The sequence below is a fragment of the Phyllostomus discolor genome, chromosome 6, assembly GCF_004126475.2.
Source record: "Phyllostomus discolor isolate MPI-MPIP mPhyDis1 chromosome 6, mPhyDis1.pri.v3, whole genome shotgun sequence".
Classification (NCBI taxonomy): Eukaryota; Metazoa; Chordata; class Mammalia; order Chiroptera; family Phyllostomidae; genus Phyllostomus; species Phyllostomus discolor.
In genome coordinates this window covers 88,026,928-88,045,093 of record NC_040908.2, presented here as the reverse complement: position 1 = coordinate 88,045,093, position 18,166 = coordinate 88,026,928, and the positions used below count along the sequence as shown (strand labels likewise).

General features: G+C 36.6%; 1 protein-coding gene and 1 pseudogene across 3 annotated transcripts in view; one reads left to right on the top strand and one right to left on the bottom strand.

The window, feature by feature from the left end:
- Positions 1-16,542, top strand: part of ZC3H12C (zinc finger CCCH-type containing 12C) — a 65,625-nt gene extending 49,083 nt beyond the window's left edge. For all 3 annotated transcript variants that reach the window (XM_036028598.1, XM_036028599.1, XM_028516006.2), the window contains 4 exons: positions 2,828-2,967; positions 7,024-7,258; positions 8,984-9,090; positions 9,753-16,542. In XM_036028598.1, the coding sequence (XP_035884491.1) occupies positions 2,828-2,967; positions 7,024-7,258; positions 8,984-9,090; positions 9,753-11,149 (1,879 nt within the window). In that variant the 3' untranslated portion in view covers positions 11,150-16,542. The remainder of the gene's footprint in view (positions 1-2,827; positions 2,968-7,023; positions 7,259-8,983; positions 9,091-9,752) is intronic.
- On the bottom strand, positions 7,266-8,336 carry LOC118501210 (annotated as a pseudogene).
- Positions 16,543-18,166: the final 1,624 nt, after the last annotated feature.

Genomic DNA, 18,166 nt, shown 5'->3' with positions numbered 1-18,166 from the left:
TACTAATTTTAGGATCAGTTTCTCAAGTCCCAGAAAAAACCCTTTGAGGATTTTTATTGGAATTGCAGTGCACTATAGATTAATTTGAGAATTGCTTCTTCAGAAGTTGAGTCTTACCATCACTTAGGTCTTCTCATATTCCCTTTAATACAGGTTTTCAATTTTCATTTTCTTTATAAATCTCTCCCATATCTTATCTCTTAGGTTTGTTTAGTTTTTGTTACTGTTACAAATGAAATTGTTTCTTAAATTAAAATTTTTAATTGGTTTGCTGGTGAATAGCAATACTAATTTTGAACTAGAACTTTACATTTTCAATGTAATAACATTGTCAAAAATGTTATCTGTGTAATGCAGATGTATGATGTCTGTTGAAATCTGTTCTGTGGCCTCATACACAGCTAATTTCATCAGTCTTTTCTATGTTCTTGAAAAGGTTTTCTCTTCACTAGTTTTGTGCAGGGTTTTGTATATGTCCATTAAATGAAGCTTTATTGATTGTTTCATCCTACAGTCTCACTAGTTGCTTTCTGCTTTATCTGTCCATTGTATGATTGTGGATTCATTCATTTCTTCAAGTAATCCTGTGATCTTTTGCATAATTCATATGGAATCTGAGTTTACAATTATAGCTTCCTTGTGAATTGGTCCTTTATTGCTATTATGTAATAACCCCCCTCACTGGAGATTTTTTTTTAATTTGCATTCTTTTTTTTCTCACTTTTTTTATTGTTTAAGTACAGTTGTCTCCACTTTGCCCCCAGCACTCCCCCCCACCAAAGGGGATAATGGGGGGAATATGTAATAACATTTTTATCACTAGTGATTTTTTGCCTTAAAATATTTTTCCTGATATTAATATACAGCGTTGCCAGTTTTTTTGGTTTATGGTATAACTAATGTAGCAGTTAAAGATGTAAATAGCTTCAAATAACAGAAAAATTGACTACAGTTTTCCTAAAAAAATGAGGAAGGGTCTTTTTTCCTCAAATAACAAGATCAAAGACAGATTTGGGTCCATCTGCTCACAAACCCAGGCTCTTTCTGTTCCTGTTGACTGACTCTTCACAGTGTGGCACCTTTCATCCTCCTGCCCATTTTCTCCCTGTGAGGCTTCGTGGGGTGGGGGCTGGGGATGAGGGGCAGAGAGGAAAGGGACAATATGAAAACAGACTTTATTATCAGTATTGCATGGTACAGTGTCTTCTTTCAGCATATATAGAATCTTTGTCTTACGTTTGCTGCTTACCGCGTTTTACAAAAATTCTTTAACTCAAAGGTAGACTCTTCTTTTCCTATAGTAAAATGTGACAGCTATTCTTACCAAGTGGGGAAGAAATGCTTATAGTGGTCTCTCAGAGCCAGAAGTTTCAGTAAACTAAATGTCATTAATGACAAACAAATAATCATATGCTTAGATTGCAAAGCATTGATGCAACATAAAACAGGTTTTAGCAAGTTGAGTTTTTGTATTTAGGAATGGTTAGTATATATATCCTCTCAAGAAATGCTATTGTCCTTTTCTGTAGTTTTTCGAAAGACTGATTAAATAATATTTTCCATGAAACCTAACATCACTTTGTGTCATTTGCTGGATCATTGGTGTGAGGCTCTCCAATAGCCCTTCTCCATCTAGAAAATGTGACTTCAAACTCCTCCATCCAGTATCCCTTCCCCTAAAACCCCCAGTACATCTGATTTCAGCTCTGATTATGTCCCAGCTCATTAGAATGGGTGTGTGGAACCACAAAGTCTGTGTGGTTTGCTTGCATAGCCTTCAATATCTAAAAAACAAGATGGTTTATCTCTTTTTTGTTTTCAAAATGGTTAACCATATTTAGATGGTTCTAGTGCTTCCCGGGGACCACTAGAACAATATATTAATATACTTAATGTTTGACTTGTGCTAAAAGTTAGTAAAGCATTTATCTATTTCATTTATCCCTTCTCAGCCATAACAAGTAAAGAATATCTGTTTCCATTACAGATAAGAAATGGAGCCTTCAGAGCTCAAACTATAAAAGAATGTTGTTATTGCATTCAAAACAGTAGACTTTTTTTTTAAAACCATTAGAAGTGTTGTGTTGAATTATTAGGTTACAGTCATAAGCAGAACCTGGTGCTATGTAAATACATGTTCTTAGGCATTTTCTTTTAGGCACTACAACTGCTAATCCACCTTTGGATGCCCTTTGCCATCATTAGTCCTTGGCTAACACAATAGTGTTAAATAGAAACCAGGTGTCTTCTCCATGAAGGATATGGAAAGGGCTTCTTGTATGAGATTAAGCATTGTGCATGCATGTATTTTCCCTTTTAGTGCACATGTGTACACTCTTTTAAATGGTCACCATATAAGTTTTGTGCATTACTTAATCATTATATTGAAATACACACATAAGAACTCTTGAGAAAGAAGTTTTTAAAAGCAAATGGGTATTGCATTCCATTGTTTTTACGGATTTTTTTTTCTATGTGACTCGTTTTTTACATTTGATTGAAATTATTGTTGCTGTGTTTGAGGACCCTTTCTTTTCTTCCCATTCTGGTTAAAGAGATCATGTAGCTTTCTGAGTAGTTAACCTTTACAGCTTTACATTTGAAAACTTAATTTTCTTTATTCTCCACACAATAATCATCCCAATTTTATTTTTTTCTCACAGATATTCAATGCCTAGATTATCTTAATGTTTCTCAAAGCTATTCAACTCCACCCTAAATTTGAAACTTCCTATTTCTGTTGTAATTAGGTGATCATTTCAGTTTACAAATTTGAATTAATTTAAATTTAAGTTTTGTTGCGTTGTGTTTTAAAATAATCTTTCAGCCATGGAAACAAAGAAGTATTTTCCTGTCGAGGAATAAAATTGGCAGTGGATTGGTTTTTGGAAAGAAGCCACAAAGATATTACGGTTTTTGTCCCTGCTTGGAGAAAAGAGCAGTCCCGACCTGATGCTCTCATTACAGGTAAGCCGTGGTGTCTGTATATTTTTAGTTTCCGTGTATCCTTGTGCAGGTCTGGCTCTGGCAGGTATTCTATTGAACACTATGTTAATCTTTTTCTGTCTAACCAGTGTAACTGCACATGGTCTTGGTGGAATATCAGAGTTATTTTCAAGTCGAAAAACTATCTGATTATGCTAACTAAATGATAATCCTTGTTACATAAGCCTCTTTTTTAATTTGGAAATTTTTACTTCAGATTTTGTGAAATTCTGACCTTTAGAGACATGCTAGGTGTTGGGAGACCTAGATTCAAATTCTGTCTTTGCCATTTACTAGCCATAGTCTACCCTGAACCTCTTTGGACCTCAGTTTTCTCATCTGCTGTAAGAATCAGACAAAGCGAATATCAAATTACAGTGACTACAGATCAGAAAATATCTGTAACACTCAGGATATGCTGTCTGGTGAAGAGGGCAGGAAATGACTCTATTCTAATAAAGTATGTCATTTTGCAGTGTTTTGTAATTTCTAAGTATGTGATTTTCAGGCAAAAATGCCCTTTGTGGCTGCTAATTGTTGCTGAACATTTTGCTGAAGTTAAGTGATTCTCAATGAGCATCTAACCCTTCTCACCCCCTCCACCTCCAATAGCAACAAAAGCTAAGGGACCTGTGTGAAGAAAATATACTTCAAAGTCAAAAGTAAATGGAGAAACCACTTACCATGTACCTGAAGTCTTATTTTAAGACTTTTCTTTTTATCTACAATCATTATCAAACTAGCATAAGAACAGGTAGGCAAGTTATGGTGAAGTTCAGAGCCATGGACTCAGACCCCAGCCTATATAAACTGTACAGTAGGAGAGGTTGGCGTAATCCAACCAGTCATACCAAGACTCTGGATAACTCTATGGAGAAATTATACATACTTAGATCCTTATCTTATACCATGTAACAGTCGATTCCAGATGGCTGAAGAATTAATTGTCAAAAATTAAATCATTAGAGACTATAAATAGTCTCTGAATGGCTGGGAAGACCTATCTAAATTTAAAATTTTTAGAAGAAATTATGAAGGAAAATATATTTAATTGCATCAAATGTAAACTTCTATATTTGGGGAAATTTTCTTAAAAATGAGAAATCTTTTTATTTGCCTAAGGAAAAAAATACAACTAATAAACACAGAATCCATGTCCTTAACATAAAAGTAACTCATATACATTGATAACGCAGTTCTCCCCAATATATAAATGGTAACATGGGAGGAGGAGACAGCTCACAGAAGAATGCAGGTGCCAAACAAGTGAAAAAAGTGTTCAGCCTCATTAGTTATTAAAGAAATGTAAATTTAAACAAGTCTTATTTTTCACCCATCAGATTCACAGGAATAAAAAGCTGATAATACTCAGCGTTTTGAGGGAGTTACTTCTCCAGTGCTATGGAAACATAAATTGTTACAACCATTCTGGAAGAGTTTGGTCTTAAAATATTAATACTCTTGGATCTACTATCTCCATTCTATGAATAATTCTACAGGAAACAAGCCGAGGTCTACACAGACTTCTGACCACAGAGGCATTCAGTGCAATATTACTTATAATAGAAAAAAAAGAAGACAACCCATACCTTCTTTTAAAATATGGTTCAACAAATTAGTATATATTGATAGAACAAAATATATATTAGGTTATTAGGCAGAATTTTTAATGACCTGAGGAATGTTCTTTTACATAAAGGCAGGTTTTATTATTGTGTATGTGTATATATACACACATTTACATACATATATAAACAATGGAAAGAAAAATATGCAGAAAATGACTAGAAGGAAACATGCCCAAATATTAACAATAATCAAACTGAAATAGACAAATAGTATTTAAACATGAAAATGAATAGAAAGCGTCTTGAGCACCAAGGAAATATGAGATCAAGAAGTTAAAATGTAACCTGGCTGGTGTAGCTCAGTGGATTGAGCGTGTACCTGCAGACCAAAGCATCACCTGTTCAATTCCCAGTCAGGGCACATGCCTGACCAGGTCCCTGGTGAGGGGCCCCCAAGAGGCAACCACACATTGGTGTTTCTCTCCCCCTTTCTCCCTGCCTTCCCCTCTCTCTAAAAATAAATAAAATCCTTTTTTAAAAAAAGTTAAAATGATGGGGAAGTGGGGCAGGGGAAAGTGGTGGTGGGAAAATGGAGACAGCTATATTTGAATAACAATTAAAAATGATAGTTTAGTTTTAAGAATTCTGGCACCATGTATCTGGAACACGAAGGAAAGTGCATCTTTCTACTGTCAGAGGTTGTTAGGTGTTTTCTCCTCCAGGATGATAATTCTCTTGACTCAAACCTTCAAACAGATAAGTTGAATAGTCCCATATCTTTTCACTCAATCAGAAAAGAAACTTGATAAGAAATATTTTCAAGTTCTCAGATATAGATTCAGACTAGCAGTTTTTCTAGTCTTCTGTTGATTTATCAAATACTTAACAAGCAGATACTCAGCTATGTATCAAGTACTGTGCAATGACCTAGAGATTCAGTTAACTCAGTAACTATACTAAACCGATATTTACTTAAGTTAGGATTACTTATCCTAACCAGTTGTCATCTAATTATCACTAATTATCATCCTAATTAGTGTCCTTTTTTTCTCATTAGCTGTTTAAGAAATGCAAAGTGAGCAAGATGGTGGTGACTGTTAGGTCAGCACACCAGCTCCTTCAGTCATTTTGATGAAGAACCAGGCATATTTTACATAACTAAACATTCTGACAAGTAAAGTTCCCTGGATTATTCTTGAACATAGTAAATAAACTGGAAGACCTCTGAATGTACGTCATTAAGTAGCTAATATATTCATTTGCAGATGTTTATTGAGTATCTGCTGATGTGTTGAGTGCTGGTAGATACAAAAGACAAATGAGACAATCACATCTGCCCTCAAAATGTTTATCAGGGGAACACGTAATAATTATAAGGTGACAGATGAGACCGGGCTTTTAATTTTGTGTTTGTTTTCTGTGACTTTTAAAGGAGACCAACAATTACATACATCCATAAACAAAATTAAGTAGAAGAAAAACACAGTGTTTATTGAGAGTTTTCCAGGCACTTTGCTAAGTGCTTTTACACATAAAGAACTCATTGACTCCTCATAGCCCATCAACTGCTTTGGAGGACACACAAAAAAAACAGGCTTCGTAGACTGATCACTGTATATATAAAGTAGCAGAACCTGAGATATATCCATAACTTGCTTATTTTAAGACCCACATTTCTTCTACTTCTCTGCTGTTTTTCAAAACCAAAGGTCTCATCTTGGTGAACTTGGAAATTTTATCAGGAACATTATGAAACCTGTATGCTAGTATCGGAGCAAGTTGACCCATGTCGCTGTCCCACCCCCACTTCCCCGGTACCCCCACTTCCCCAGTACCCTCCTCATACTTCTGTTGTAAACAAGGGCAGTCACAACCCTTGATTGCCTAGTTTACATGTGTATCCAGTCCAGTACCTGACACCTTCCTGAAGAGAGGTCACTCTTAATTTCGGTGGCCATTAGCACTTAGCATAGTACTTACCACAGAGCAGGCATGTAGGGATTATCTGCTCAAGAGATAGAGTTTTAAAAAAATCAGTAACTCAGGTTAATAAGCACTGAGAAGTAGCAAGCCTTTTTTTAAATGATGGTATCTGTTGGCTTACACCTGGCACTCTGTGCCAGAATTCACATGGTGGGACAACAGGGAGTAGAAGAGCAAAAGCAGGGTGAAAGGATGTAAGTCACAAGTTATTCAGTTATGGTTAAATTTTATGCTTTTAATTTTTTTTAAAGTTTTGAAGTTTTAAAGTTATGTTTTGTAAGTTCATTGGAGGGGGCTATTTTTAAAACTTTTGTTACTGGAAATCCTGAAGGGAAAATATTATTGGGAGTTATAAATTTGCTACATCTACAAACTATTAATCATAATCCCTAATTAAATGATTACATATATCCAGTTTATCTTATAAAATATTATAATGTATGAAGTTGCTATATGTGTTTTGTATTCCTGAAATTCTATCCTGAAGATCAAGAAATTCTTCGTAAATTGGAAAAGGAGAAGATCCTGGTGTTCACCCCCTCCCGGCGAGTCCAGGGTAGGCGAGTGGTGTGCTATGACGACAGGTTCATCGTGAAGCTGGCTTTTGAGTCGGACGGTATAATCGTGTCCAATGATAACTACAGGGATTTGGCTAATGAAAAACCAGAATGGAAGAAGTTCATAGATGAGCGATTATTAATGTACTCATTTGTCAATGACAAGTAAGTAAAACGAATTACTTACAAGTAATACTGCTTTCCAGAATTAAGATTATGAAAAGCCATTAAGAAACATGGAAAAATATGTTAAAAAGAGAAAGCATAAACTTTGTATTTGTAAAATGCTGAATGCATACAGAAAAGTGACTGCTAGGCAACACAGAAGCAGAAATGAATTGTATTAAGATTGTAGGATTGACTGTCTTCTGTTTTTAAACTTTTAATGTCATACTGTTTTTATATTAATAGTAAACACTGTATTTGCTAAGTGTTATTACTCAGCCATGTTGACTCTCCCTTAAGAGTTCATATATTATTCACATTTCATGGGTAAATACTTGGTTTATTTCAAGTTCAAACAGTGACATAACTAGTAGCAGAACTTTTTCATTATAACTGCTTTTCATTAGGCATGCCATGAGTTCTTGGTGCCATCGAACAATCAATCCAAAATAATGTTTTTTTAAGTGAACATATCCTGAAGATTTTATTGTCACATAATAAAACAAAATACGAAGCTTATAAAACAAAGTATGAGAACTGGATCACTTGGCCCTTTTTCTTCTTATCCCCTGTCAGTTCAAAATGCCTGCATCTCTTAATAGCCAGTATTCCTTAGATCTGCCGCTGGGCTCGGCACAGTCGGGCCTCCGCACAATCTTTGTAGTTTTAGCCTTTCTTCAAAAAATCGGCTCAGTCTGCCCACCACAGCCACTCTGCTTCCTGTCATAATGCCTCCTTCCCTGCACACATAGAGAATCCCTGCCCTTCTTGTCCTGTGTTACTTTGTGGGGCTGGTGCTTACCACACTGCTTACAGAAAGTCTGGCGGCTTTTAGGAATGTTCACCTCTGATCCCATCACCCTGGCCCCGAAGCCAGGTCCCTTCTGGGTCGAACATAGCAGCACCGGGTTTTCTTTGCTGCAACAAGTCCACAGAGGTGCCTGGACCCATCACAGGATGGCACCATCTATGGTGGAGGGAAGATTACACTGAATGCCACGTGTCCCGGCCCCAAAATCCTGCCATGTTTTATCAGTTTATTTAAGACATTTTCTGTATCTGCTGAGAAGTACCTTAGTAAAGTGGGAAGAGAATGGACTATGGAGTTAGACATCTTGACTGTGCCATGTGAACTTAGATAAAAGTTACTTAATTTATCTAAGCTGGGTAAAAAGCTGTAAAAAAATATTAATTTAACTTATCTATTAGAAGAGTGTATTGATCTATAAAATAGAGCTGATGCTTCAGGGATCGTACTAGGATTAAAGGGATGATGTGTGCACAGGAGCTGGCACGCACTGGGCGTTTGGTTAGGAACGGTCTTGCCCTCAGTTTATACTGCATCTCCCTTCCTTCCTCAGCTGCCCTTCATCACTCCCCCTCCCACCCCCAGTTCATACTGCTTCACGAGATTGGTGTTCATAAAACTCTCCTAAAATGTCACAAAATCCTAACACTGAGAGGAAGGAAGAAATACTTAGAACATGCTAGACTCAAAATTTGAGTTAAAACAAATATGAGTTCAGCTTGAAACAGTTTAATTTTGTTTTCATCAAGAAAAGAGAACTTCATAAATTAATATTTTTATCCTATAAATGTTGATTCAAAGTACTTGGATTAAAATAAAAAAAACAAGTACCGTATAGTAATAAATATTTACACTCTTTTGGGAATTAAATTATCAACTTCCTACTTAGGTATCATTTTGTGTTTTATCCATGACAGGTTCATGCCTCCTGATGACCCTCTGGGCAGACATGGCCCAAGCCTGGATAATTTCCTGAGGAAGAAGCCTATTGTTCCTGAACACAAAAAGCAGCCTTGTCCATATGGTAACTTTCTTTATGAGCATTTAACATATGCCTTTAGAACACAGTATGTTGTTACATTTTTGTTAATAAACATTTTTAGTTTTGTTTGGCATACTATGTAGTTCTTTTGATTATAATTAAATTTAAGAAAATATCCTAACCATGAAAAAGTAGTGATTATTTTTACCTAGTTGGGGTTCAATGCAAATACATTTCTCGGAATTAAAACATGGTTCCAAAAACTCATTTAGTAAATTCTACATGAGTTTTCAGGTAGGTAAAAATTTGGAGTTCTTGTATCTAGATGCACATCAGATTGAAATGGTTTTATCACATTACAGCAATATAATTTTTTCCCCCAAAACAGAATGTCCTACCTGATTATAAAGTCATACTGTAATGTGACTGGAAGAGAATAGGTAGGTAAGAGTTGAGGACACAGGGTATTAGCCAAAAACTCTGGGGGTGATTATTAATCATTCAGCCAGCTTTCTTTAGTGCTGTTAACAGTGCTGAGGAGAGAAGGCTAAAAGGTGGCATTTCTCAAAAGTAAGGAGCAGAGTAACACTCAGTATATCTCCCATTTCTGCCTTTGCGTCTTTTACAAATGAAAGTAGTCGTGTAGACCAGTTTTCAGGACCTGGTGGTGTGCTTCTCTGCCTAATGAATTTTACTCTTCATAGGAAAGAAGTGCACCTATGGACACAAGTGCAAATACTACCATCCGGAAAGGGGCAGCCAGCCACAGCGGTCAGTGGCTGATGAGCTTCGTGCCATGTCAAGAAATACAGCTGCCAAAACTGCAAATGAAGGAGGACTGGTGAAAAGCAACAGTGTCCCCTGCAGCACTAAGGCTGACAGCACTTCTGATGGCAAACGAGGTGCTCCAAAGAGGCAGTCGGATCCCAGTATTAGGACTCAAGTCTACCAAGACCTAGAGGAAAAGCTTCCCACCAAAAACAAACTGGAAACCAGGTCTGTACCTTCCTTAGTTAGTATACCGGCTACTTCTACTGCAAAACCCCAAAGCACTACATCTTTAAGCAATGGCCTTCCATCTGGAATTCATTTCCCACCTCAGGATCAAAGACCACAGGGACAATATCCTCCAATGATGATGGCAACCAAAAATCATGGAACGCCAATGCCTTATGAACCATATCCAAAATGTGACTCGCCTGTTGACATTGGATATTATTCCATGTTGAATGCATATTCAAATCTGAGTATCTCAGGCCCACGAAGTCCTGAAAGGCGTTTTTCCTTAGACACAGATTATAGGATAAATTCTGTAGCTTCTGACTGCAGCAGCGAAGGGAGCATGAGCTGTGGGAGCAGTGACTCCTATGTGGGGTACAATGACCGGTCCTATGTCAGTTCTCCTGACCCGCAACTAGAAGAGAATTTAAAGTGTCAACACATGTACCCTCACAGCCGCCTTAATTCCCAACCTTTCCTGCAGAATTTCCACGACCCCTTAACCAGAGTGCAAAGTTACAGTCATGAAGAACCAAAGTACCATCACAAGCCTCCTCTTCCACATCTGGCTGTGCATCTGCAGCACCCTGCTGTGGGAGCCCGGTCCAGTTGTCCTGGTGATTACCCTTCTCCTCCAAGTTCAGCACACTGTAAGGCACCACACTTAGGACGGTCCTTAGTAGCCACAAGAATAGACAGCATTTCTGACTCTCGGCTGTATGACAGTTCTCCTTCAAGACAAAGAAAGCCTTACTCCCGCCAGGAAGGGCTGGGAACCTGGGACAGGCAGGGTTATGGGATTGAGGCGTATGGCTATAGGCAGACTTATTCCTTGCCTGATAACTCCACACAGCCATGTTATGAGCAGTTCACCTTCCAGAGCCTACCTGAACAGCAGGAGCCAACGTGGCGAATACCATACTGTGGACTGCCGCAAGATCCCCCAAGGTATCAAGACAACCGAGAAAAGATTTATATTAACTTGTGCAACATCTTCCCCCCTGACCTTGTGAGAATTGTCATGAAGAGGAACCCTCACGTGACAGATGCCCAGCAGCTCGCCGCAGCCATCTTGGTGGAGAAATCACAGCTGGGTTACTGAAAGATGATGCATCTTTGTGGTGTTTAGTTTTTTGTTCAGCTCAAATGCTGAGGGAGGTTTGCTACAATAGCACATGTGATCTCCTCACCAAGGAGGTTATATAGTATCCATTTATGTGAAATACTGTATCATGGAATCTGTATGTATAGCCCCACATAGTGGAAGTATCACGGGATTGCTTTACATTCAAACTTTTTTTTAACATTTCCTTTTTAGAGCTATATCCTCGGCTGGAAATTTTTCCAGTTTGATTTATTAGATGTATCTGTGATCTTTGATATTAATCTTTGGTGCATCAGGGGTTTATATGCAGCACTTTTTATCCTTATTTCATGTTTTATTAACTTGGTGTTTCTCTATCAATTGCAAGCAATTACAACACCTTCAGAATGTTGAACATTTGACTAGACCTAGCAAACAAACTATTTTTTCAAGCCAAGCTTAATTGGAATCTTTTACAGCTTTTTAAGTTATTTTTATTTGGGGAAAGTGGGCTTCTTTGTGCTATAATCATTATTTATAGAAACAAAGATATACTACAGCACTGACTTTATATTTTAAACAAATGTAAGTTACCAGTTTATGTAGAAATGGGTAACAGTATATACTAGGATGATTTACAATATGGCACTTTTCATTGTTTTATTTTTGTTTGGATTTTCTTGTCTGTTGAGTAATTTAATATGGTGGATTTAAAGGAAAGCAGATGCAATCAATGGAAAAAATGTTTCCATTTCTTTTTTTTTTTTATGACTAAGGCAAAAGCTGTAACTGTTACAGTTTACAGCTTTGTTATCCAACTATGGTGTGCTTCTAGATGGTAGAAATGGAATTGAATTCCTAGAGTTCCATTGACCTGTATTTTTAATGTTTGTCTTTTTGTTTGAGGGCACAACAATACTGGATAAAATAACCTTTTTGCAGTAATTGCCTGTTTTTAATGAATCTAATTATTCTCAATGCAACTTTTATATTTAATACACTCTTTAGCTTTCCTGCTATTTATCAAGTCTGGCCTGGGGTGGCTTTATGTGTTGAGGATATGCAACATTTATTGGCACTGCACTATGGAAATGATGATGGAGGAGTTGTAAATGGTAACTTAAAATTTTTGTAAGATACTGTATATTTTCCATTTTCCTGAAGGTAGTTTTATGGGGGGCCTGTTATATTATTAAGGCCAGATTCTTGCCACAAATAGTGTAGTTTTAGATACAGACTAAAGTCTGTTATAGTATTAGTAAGGGATATTTCTGGTTTCAAAGTCATGGGTTTTGCTAGATGCGAATTCATTTTTGTTGGTTAGAAGACAGATATTGGAAACAGTGGCAGTTATGTGATTGACATGACTTCCCTGTTGCCTCCAGTTTTTGAATTTTACTCAAGTGTAATGGACTTAACTTGGATCTGTTTATGTAGACTGCCAAGATACCCTGGTTATTCTGATTATTCCATGTGCTACAGTTTGGAGTAAAGCCCTAAAAAACCAGAAAGTACCTTTTACTGTTGATACAAATTGTATCTTTTTAACTATAAGAACTATTTTGATTTGTAGATCTAGTTAAAACACAAATGTGTAACTATGATTAGACTTTTGGGCAACATTTTATCCCTTATTTAAATACAAATTTTTTAAGTAAAATTGAGGTCTAGAATAAGGTAGAAAATTAAAGTAACAGTTTAGGTAAATAAAAGTGTCTGTCCTAGTTTTATATAATATATTAAATATATTCATTGCCATTTTCTTTCTTCTAAAACTTATCTAGTGTGAACTTAAAATAAAGGTAAAATGCTGCCTGAAAATAGTGTCCAAGCACCTTTGACTAGGATAACATTTTCACTACTTGTGTGACACTGTGTGTTGCATGAAGTAGGGTTTGGGTATATGGTAAATGCTTCTAAAAGGCATTGTGCATATTGACATACCCAATAATCTGAACCGTGTTCAGCAAACTTAATTCAGGAAAGTGGTGTTCTACATAATTATTGCTGTTGTTTTTGAAGTGAGTGTGGCACTCCTCTGTACCTGGAAATAATACAGATGATGCCACACAAACCATTCTGAGTGGTGGCTGTCCGAGAGTAACCCCACTCACTTGTGAAGTTGTTCTCCTTGATTTTGTGGGTCACTAGCTGTAGAACAAGCTTAAATGTAGGGGCAAAACCAGTGCCAAAAATGGGGATACAAATGTGTAGTACTTTTTTTTCAAGTCATATTCTAAGCCCTTTTTTTTTTAGTGTAAAATCACTTTTAAATTGTACATGAAGGTTTTGCTTCCGTTTTCTTAATTTTGGTATCAAATGTTTGGAGATTCTGCCAAACTTTACTAAATGTATTTAAATGAGATATTAGGTAGAATGTATGTCACACCTTTAATTTGACCTTCTAAACATTTTTAGCTAATAAGTTGTCATAGCTTCCTGGATTTCATATACTATCAGGAGTAGTGTAGCTGCCACCACCTGTCCTGAAGTGAATAGCTCTGAACTACCCACTCTGAAATCCTTCAGTATAATTGTAAGTTAAGATACAGCCATTTCCTTATGTCAAGGACTTTGTCCCCCCTCCTCCGCTTTTTTTTTTAAGCACTAATATTGTTTTCAGAGCTTAAGAATCAGATGTTTGGCAGACTTTGGATACAGCAAATTCTTAACTATCTAGTGCAATAAGTAAAAGGATCCATCATTAAATTAAATCCAAAGCTGACTTCAAACCTTTAATTTAGCTAAAACTTTCACCTTTATCATCTTTTACCAGATTTGATAATAAATAAGAGAGGTGTGTTAATAAATAGTGAAACTGCCAGGAGAAAGGATTTTGATTGGAATATTCTGCCCCTGAATAATTGAGAGTTGACTGTACTTTACACAGTAATTAGCCAGTTTGTTGTCTCTGTGTCTTAGTACAGAGGGAATAGTACCCAAGTGGCCAAATACTGGCCCTTAGTATCACCTCTGTTCTTGCATGTGATACATAAGTTTTCAGTCTCCTTTTTATGACCTCTGTATCCTGACAGAGCCTGTCATTGACTAAACATTTGAAAGAATGCAAACCAGTATAAAATATTTAATACTGGTAGAAACTAGAACTTTTGTGTTTTTATGAAAATACATTTATAAGAATGTACTATAATTAAAAAGTGTTTTTATATGTATACCTACATGCACACATATTTGTTATGAAGTAATATTAACAGTGGGAGGGTGTTACACTTTTGATGGCTAACTTTTCCTTAGTTGAACTGTTTCCTTGAGTTACACATGCCTGAGTCTGGGTGACCAATGACAAGATTTAGAAATGCTTGAATGGAAAGCAACTCTTCACTGGTTTTATTCCTGGTATTTTTAAATATTTTGATAATTTTAATAGAATGTGTAATTTTAAAATACACAAAAACCTTAAAGTAGTATTGATTATACAAATAATTATTTAACATGTCTTTTATGGATGTATCTCTTATGTATATAAACAGTAATATATTTATTAAACAAATATATTTTATGTTGTAACTATTAGTTTGTGATAGGTGGGAGGGTGGCTCTGGATATGTATATGTGTGTTCTGAAAACTATTGAGCTGTTTTTCCTGATTGAATGTTATTTACCCTAAGGTATATTAGGTTTTGGTTTTGGTTATTCTTTTTGTAGTCCAACTTCCTTATTCACTATAAAATAAGATGTACAATTTTCTGGCCATTGTGTTAGTGAATGGCTCATCTATTCTATTATCTTCCACATCCTGGAGCATTCCAGAGTGACCTGAAATCAAACACAGTATAGCCAGAGAGAATGCTGTGTTCCTAATATTATATGTTAAACATGGGAACTCAGCGAGGTTGTTGACTTTGTCGGTATATACCAACAAATAAAATGAAGTATAAAATACATGACCTGTACACATACATTAGAATAAGAGAACGAGTGTTTATTCTAGAGAAACATGCATTATTTCAGATTGGTCTGGAAAACTCCCTGGGACAAGAGTTGACAAGCTTTCTATAAAAGATCAGATAGTAAATCAGGCTTTGAGAATCATATAGTTCTAACTATGGTGATGAATTACTCACCTCTGCCCCCACTGCGTGAAATTAGCCACAGACAGTACATAAGTGAATGGGTGTGGCTGCATGCCAAGAAAACTTTATTTACAGGAACAGACAGCAGGACAGACATGGCCGGGGGCCACAGCTTGCTTATCCCTGCCCTACAGGGAGAAAAGCAGACATTTTAAACATTCAATCCCAATATATGTTAATATAAGAAATCCTTGTAATTGTATTTCAGTTGGCATTGAAATCTTTTTATTGATGGCTGCAAAAGAAGATTTGTGAGTCATTAAAGCATCTTAATTCACTTACATATTTTATCTGCTCACAGTCATTGAGACATTTCTTATGTTTAACCACAAAAAAGCATTCTGTAAAGATATTTTAATAACTATTGAAATTTTTTCATGAACTTCATATTTTTACTGATAAGTAGGAATTACTTCCCTACCTTTTGTTTCTTAAAGACCTCATGGACCAAAAATTCTATTGTATTTTGAAAATTAGCATATAATTAGCCACAAAATACTTTAAAGACTGCATTTTATCAGTTACATTTTTTTCCTGGTTTTTGACTTCCAAAAAAATAACAGATGTGTCCTTCAAAATGGTTTTAAAGAAGATAAATACATTATAATTTCACATGCTATGGCTGTATTCTGTAAGGCTAAAACTTGTGGCTGGTGTAGTGGTAGCTGAAATGTGAGCGCATTCCCTGTGTTGGTGTCTCTGTAAAAAACAAAGCATATCCTTGCTGTCACCATCCAAACCTTCAATGCAGAGATTTTTAAATGATACCTTGGAACAAACAGTCCATGTGAATGGTATTCTTAACATGATCATGTGTAATTGTAAATTCATTGGATGTACACACTGTAGAGCATGTTCACAGTGGTTTGTAAATTGTTACATCAGTTACATCATTTCCATCAGTTTTGAACATTACCATCCACTTAAGTAGTTATACTTTCTTTTAAAATTGGAATACAGCTCTAGCTTTTAATGGTAACTGGTTACTTGGTTTATTTTTCTTTGATGCCATCTGTCCATCTGCTTTTTTACTTCTGTTACAATAATACTGTTATGTGTTAGGAGTGGATTTTCCCCTAGGATCCTTAGTCTTTCAGATTTAAAAACAACAACGTTTTGACCATTTGGCAGTAAAAAATGTCTATGCATATTTTAATTCAGTTTTATAAAATTTGTAAAGTTTCACTTTCTAAACCATGTACCAAATTTGCCAATTTTCTGTCTGGATTTTTCTGATAAATAACAAATGGTTGTCCATTAAAGGGTTTTGGACTCCTTTCCTAAAGCAGCTCTGTCTCAAGGGAAAAAGACATTGAAGATATATATAGAGATACACACACACACACACACACACACACGCACCATCTCTCTTGCTCTATATATACACACACATATATATATACACACACACGCACATATACATAGTATATTTTAGGTTTTCTTAGATTTTTTTTGAAATTATAAATATCTCAGCTAATAAAATTACCCACAGACATGCAAACTTCTGCAGACATGGACAGCATTGCAAGTGAACCACGTCACTGATTTTGTCTTTTCCTTTAGGTTTTTTCCTCCCAAATCGAAGTTCTATGCTGATAGTAGAATTTCCAATTTGATCCTTGACATATTTCTTATAGGAAAATAAGGCAAAGAATATCTTTAGAACTACCATCTGATAAACTGATGTGATTCTATTTATCCTGTGTCTGTTCTGTGTCTTTATGTAATAGAATTTTTACAACTCTAAAAAGCAGTATTTTAGACCTAACTGGAAATCGTATCAAAATGGCTATGTGATTCTGCCACTGAGAAAAAATAATTAAAAAATTCATTTTTCTTTTGGTGGTTTGTTTTTGTTTCATGAAGAAATGGACTTCATCCAGCAGCACAGATGCTAAATACATAAAAACATCCTTCTCGGGTCCCACAACTCACTACAGTCAGTGGTTCATAACACGTGAGTCCCCTTAGGATACGCACACCTTCATTATCAGTCTGTTAGAGCCATATTTACATGAAACTAGAGATTAAATACCAAAGAGAACTAGTCGTACCTTATTCTAATTTTCTATCAGCAGTTAACCTAAGTTATTTCTGCCCTGGCCTTGAGCTTCTCTTAACTCCTGTGACCTGATTTTATTGTGTAAATCTAGTTTTCTGCATCTTTCCTTGCACAAATGAAGCTTAGTATCTAGCAATCATGTAATATGTTCGTTCATGAGGTCCATTTGGAGTGACATTTTGTCCTTTAAAGAGATATTCAACTGAGGGCAGACTGAACAGCTTATGCACAACAAACAAGAGGCCACAGAAATGGGCAGGATAGAGACATGGCATCATGGGAACCCCAATCCAAATGTATCAATGTGCAGGAGGGTAGCATCACTAAAGCCCACACACAAACTTGCCCATCCTGGAGCACTGTGTAAAGACAGTGGTATAAAGGGCACCTGGACTATACTGGAAAGAAGCTCATTTACTAACCCTCGAGCTGTCTGAGGTACCAGAGGGCACCATTTGCTGTGTTGCCCCTCCCCCTTAATTGCACTGCCCAGGTGCCCTACCTGCCAGCCAAAGGGATCCCAGTACACACCAGGCTCTCCCTAGTATCCCCCATAGCCTGCACCTGCTCCAGCCACAGCTCTGGACTGTGGTTACAGTTTATCCTTGGGTCTCTCCTTGGCCTGCTCCAGCTATAGCTTTCATCCAGCACACCGAGGTGGCCTCAGTGCTGCTTGTCCCTGGGATTTCCCACAGCTCCTGCACCAGTTCAGCTAGCCCCAGGGACATCCTGCAAACCACTCTCACTTCAGCCACACAGTACCAGGCTTCAGCACAACCTCCAGGACTTCCCATGATCTGAGCCCACTCCAAGTACAACTCTAAATGGCCTGCCAAGGCATTCCCAGCACAGCTGGCCCTTGGGACTCACCATGGTTCG